This window comes from Camelus bactrianus, chromosome 11 (genome assembly GCF_048773025.1).
Source record: "Camelus bactrianus isolate YW-2024 breed Bactrian camel chromosome 11, ASM4877302v1, whole genome shotgun sequence".
NCBI classification, from domain to species: Eukaryota; Metazoa; Chordata; class Mammalia; order Artiodactyla; family Camelidae; genus Camelus; species Camelus bactrianus.
Genome location: NC_133549.1, coordinates 25,224,643 through 25,229,939, shown reverse-complemented (window position 1 = coordinate 25,229,939; position 5,297 = coordinate 25,224,643). Strand labels below are relative to the sequence as shown.

The 5,297-nt window shown below is 36.7% G+C and overlaps 1 protein-coding gene across 12 annotated transcripts in view; it reads right to left on the bottom strand.

The window, feature by feature from the left end:
- The window catches only part of ATE1 (arginyltransferase 1), a 171,868-nt gene that overhangs the window by 46,838 nt on the left and 119,733 nt on the right, over positions 1 to 5,297 (bottom strand). For all 12 annotated transcript variants that reach the window (XM_074373521.1, XM_074373525.1, XM_074373519.1 and 9 more), the window contains one exon: positions 937 to 1,057. In XM_074373521.1, the coding sequence (XP_074229622.1) occupies positions 937 to 1,057 (121 nt within the window). The remainder of the gene's footprint in view (positions 1 to 936; positions 1,058 to 5,297) is intronic.

Sequence of the window (5,297 nt, the reverse complement as noted above, 5' to 3'; positions counted from 1 at the left end):
CTGTGTGGAGGAAAAACCGCTGTAAACGGTGAGTGGTACTCAGACGACAAGAAGGCAAACAGACCTGCATGCTTTTTTGGCAAGAGGGATCAGTGCAGATAAAGGGAAATGAAGATAAAACCGGTGGCACACATGGGATGCAGCGTCCTAATCTGCGTAACAATCACCAGCCCATCAACGACAGGGGCTGTTCTCACTGTGTTCGTTTTATTTTAATCCTCACTTCAGCTCAATATGAGAGGTCCGATTATTATCTCGATTTTGAAGGCCAGGAATCTGAGGCCAGAGAGATTATTAAATTGCCTAAGGGTATCCAGTTTACCAGTTGATGATGGAGCTGGGGTCTGAATGCCGGAAGTCTGACTCCAGGGCTGTACTTCGAGTGTTCTGTGCCTGCTACGTGTGCACAGGACCCAAAGGGGAACACTAAGAGATACAGTACAGCTAGGGCTCTTCTGGGCAGAAAGGACAGAAAAGAAGCCCCAGAGATGCAACAAGTCAAGAAAGTATTGTCACAAAATCCATCACAGCCTGTCGGCCCCCCTGAAACCATTCCATAACTTAGTCCAATTGGTCGATATTCCTATTCCTTACGATGGCTAAACAATCTAGTGAACAATTCTGATGGACTCTGATAGTTATGAAAGTAATGCAGAGCGATGTCAGCCCTCAAAGCGTGGAGAAACTAACCAAATGGCCCGTAAGTAGCACAAGCACACGAGGTTTCTGCATTTATCTGCAAAACCCCGAGTGTGAGTGTTGTGTGTGTATACACGCGTGGCATCCTCCTCTATCTCATAAACACAGGCGTGCGCAGGCACTCACGCACTCTGTGATCCATAAAAAGCTACCTGGACCCTGTTGATTGCCACAACATCACACATGGATTTTAAAACAAAGCCAGTGATTTCCAGCCAAGCTCTGCTCCAGACATACCTGCTTCCGGGTCCTGGTTGAAACGGCAGTACTTGAAGTTCTCAAGGGAAGGCAGGCACTGCTCGATGGGCACCCAAACGTACGTCTCAGGACACAGCAAGTCAGACGGTCTATACTGACCCTAAAGAGGAGTGAAGGAGAGAGGCACAGGCATTACTAACATAGTAACTTCCTAGTTACTAGGCTCCAGAATTCCAGGAAAGGTTTTAATCACAAATTTAAATGAAGTCAACCAGAAACAGCTTTACTGTAAATACTAAACGACCCTATTAGTAATTGCTTTCCCATCGCAAGAATGCACATTTGATTAAAAGCCTCTTTAAAAATAATGTGTCACCAGTTGGGATGCCTGTGCTGATTTAGAAGATTCAAGTTTCTACTTTCTTTTGGAAGAAATATTTAACATATGATTATTGCTGAGTTGATTGCTAAGAACACCCAGTTTCAAAATCAAGTTGTCTCTTAAATACTAGTTAATAACACAACACTGTAAAACGATTATAAATCAATAAAAAATGTTAAAAAAAATGCTAGTTAATAACAAAGTGAAATTTACTTTCATATATGAGAGCATCATCATTTATATATGAAATATACTTATTTTCCAAAGTGGAATTTCACTATTCTTAGTCACAATTTTTTAAATTGATCAACTCAGCTGATAATATTCATTCCATTCTAATGTTTTAAAAAGCACTGTCTTGCCAACATACGTCCATAAGCAATCTAGACTAATAAATGTAAATAACGAGAAATTTTTAAAACATTACAGAAATTTCAGGGAAACATCTGTGATACTAACCCTCTAATGTTTCTTCAAATACGCTATTTTAGAAAAAAATGATTTATATATTTATAATTCAGTCATGTACCCCAAATACAAAATGAAGACCATACAATAGATACTGAAGAAAAAAATGATTCACCTAAGGGCAATTTGGGAGACAATTAACAGAGGATAGTACAGATTATGTGAAATCATTTAGTATAAATTTTCAGAAATATCAAAGTTAATTAAAATTCCAAAGGTCTCTTCTATAAATTTTAAAATTCAAAATTCATCATAGAGGTTAAAATCTAAACAGTATTATTTCAATTTTTTAAAATACAATCCACAGTAAGAGACACATTTTACATTACAACCTACTAAACCCATATGCAGATGTAAAACTAGAAACAAACCTTTTACTATAGAATGCTTACTCATGTTATGTAATCCTTTATCTTCTATTCTACTCTTATTTCATTTTTTTAATGATGCTCTTGAACCACCAAAATTGGTTTCACAAACAGTAAATGGGTCACAAGCTGAGAGTTTGAAAAACACTATCTAGTGCAAAACCCATGACAAAGAACACTGCTGCTCGGGGACTTAGCTCTGTCACACAGCTCTGCATCAGAAAGGCGCCCTACAACCAGCCTGCCCCGTGTGAGCAACTAGATGGAGCATCACTCAGACATAAAATGAGCACTGTGCCCTCCCAGCATTAGAAGTCTAGAAGCTAGTGGAGAGACTGTACATAAAATGTGCGCAAACAAATTAATTCCTGCTTTTGAGAGGTTGGGAGAGAGCTCAAGGAGGATATGGAGTTTTAGTGGGGATTTAACAGATTAACTGGATAAATCAGGGGCAGGCTGAAAAGGAATGAAAACAATCCAGCTGAAGATTACAGCATAAACAAAGACGCAGAGTTGGGCCTAGTACAAGGTAACTCTAGGGAACAGGAAGCAGCATGGCATTGCCGAAATGAAAAGGTAAGTTGGCATCAGACTCTGTGGAGCCTCAAACCTCATGTTCTGGATTTTATTCCAGATGAAATGGGAATGCTCGTTGGTTGAGAGAAGGTGTGACCGTGTGAAGACCCGAACTCAGCTCTCTGACCTTTCTGCAGTGTTCACGGCACTGCTGATGCCGCACTGCCCTAGAGCAGGAAAGGTCATCAGGAAAGGGCAGGTCCAGGTGGGCCACATACTCATCTAATATTAAAATTCCTAACACAGGATTATTTAGAAATGAATTAATAATTTACTTAAGAGGCGTAATAAAACCAGTTATTCCACTGATACCTACCTTATCAAAAGCAATGTCATTCTCTCCATTAATTCAGAAACTATTTTATGGAGAGAAAGGACAGTATGACATAGTGCTGTCCATATTAACAAATCTAAAACACTAAACGGCAGTCTAAAGCAGTCTAAATCTTTTTTTCTCCCCCTCTTTTTGGTTATAGACCATTTTGAAATTCTGATGGGGAACAAAAAGCTAAATATAAAAGCTAAAGAAATAAAACTTCCAGGGTTAAAAAAAAAAGGGAGTATATATATTTTCTTGACCTTGGAGTATACAAAAATTTCTTAGAACACAAAAGGCATTAACCATCAAAGAAAAAAACTGATCATTTGGACTTCATCAAAATTATATACTGTCCTCAAAAAATTATTGAGAAGATAAATAGGCAAGCGAAAGACAGGGGAAAATATTAACAAAACATTAGACAATGGATTTGTATCCAAAATATATAAAAAATTAAACAACTCAATAATAGGAACAATTCAACTTTTTAAAAAGGCAAAAGACTTAAAAATGTTTCCAAAATACAGGAATGCCTAAAAAACCCAGCATCAGATACCAGAAATGCAAATTAAATATCACTGAATACCCCTGGAATGGCTAAAATTTAAAAGACAGGAAAACAAATTCGGCAATGATTTGGACCATCTAGAACTTGAATACAGTTGGTTTAAAATGGTATAACCATTTGGGAAAAAAAGAAATATTCTTGCACATATGTCATTTGTGAATATGTCTAGGATACATTTCTTGAATTGGAATTGCTGGGTATAAGGGTTATAAGTTTTTTTTTAACATTTTTATTGATTTATAATCATTTTACAATGTTGTGAGGGTTATAAGTTTCATAGCACAAAACTATTTTCCATAGAAGTCGTGCCACTTTATATTTCCATCAGCAATGTCATGTATGCAAGAGCTAATTTCCCCACATCTGTACTGACACGATATACTACTGACTTTCCATCTTTGCCAATCTGAGAAATGGCATTTCACTGTGATTGTAATGTACATTATATACCTTTCCATATGTTTAAAGGAACTTGCATTTCCTTTTCTTTAACGTTGGCCCATTGTACTGTTAGATTTATGGTCTTACTAATTGAAAAACTCTTTATATATTAAGGAAACTAACCCTGAATTTATAAAGTATGTTGGACTTCCCTAGTTTGTCTTTCGACTGCGTATGCCATGCTCTTTTGCTGTGTGGAAATCTGGTAAGTGGTCAAGTTCATCATTTTTTAAAAAGGCATCTGGGTTGTGCAATATAACTAAAAAGGCCACTATCACTCAAAGATTATAAAAACATTTTCATGTTTTTTTCTAGCACTTCTATGGTTTCATAATTTTACATTTACATTTATGCTCCATCTGGAATTTATTCTGGTGTAAGGTAGAAAAAAGGATACAACCTAATTTCTTTCAGACGTTTACCAAATGGGCTTAACATCATTTTTAAAACAATTGTCACTTTCCCAACTGATTTAAAATGTCTTTTAGGTAACTTATTAAATTTCCAAATATATTTAGATCTCCTTCAGGACTCTGTATTTATTCCACTACATGTCTGTCTGTCTACTCATGTACCAGTGCCACATAGTTTCAATTAAAGCTTTATATTATATTTTAATATAATATCTGATAGGTCTAAGCCCTCTTATTGCTCTTCTAATCTACAGAATTTTCTGGTTCTTCTTGCTTAATTATTCCATGATTCTATATTCAGTACAAAAAGATTACCTATATGAATAAGGAAACAGTAATAAAAACGGAACAGTGTATCTTGTCTATTGTGAGAGCAGAACGTAAGAGAATTCCAAGAACGTCTACTAAAAAGAAAGTATGTCATCCTGAGTTAAAAAACCAAGAAAATCCCCCCAAGAAACCCCCAAATACACAAATGACACCATCTTCTGACTTAAGGTAGAACTGAATGCTGACTGGCTGAGACGCACAAGTCAAGGATTTGGGGGGAGGGAAGCATCGGCATTAACGAGTCTTTAAGATTGAAACAGGCATACTCCATGCAGATGTGCAGATTCACCAACAGCCAGCTGAGCCCAGTGCCTGGATTTAACAATGATGCTGACAACGAAAAATATTCAGTCAATGAACATTAAATGAATCCTTACTATAAGACAGGCGCTAGGTACTGGGAACAAAAAGATGAACAAATGTATGCCTCTGGATAATTCACAATCTACTGGGAATGACAGACTTGGACAAAAACAAAGTACACATAAGGATGTATTGAGTGTGATCATGTACAACTGTCTAAAGTTCCTAAATT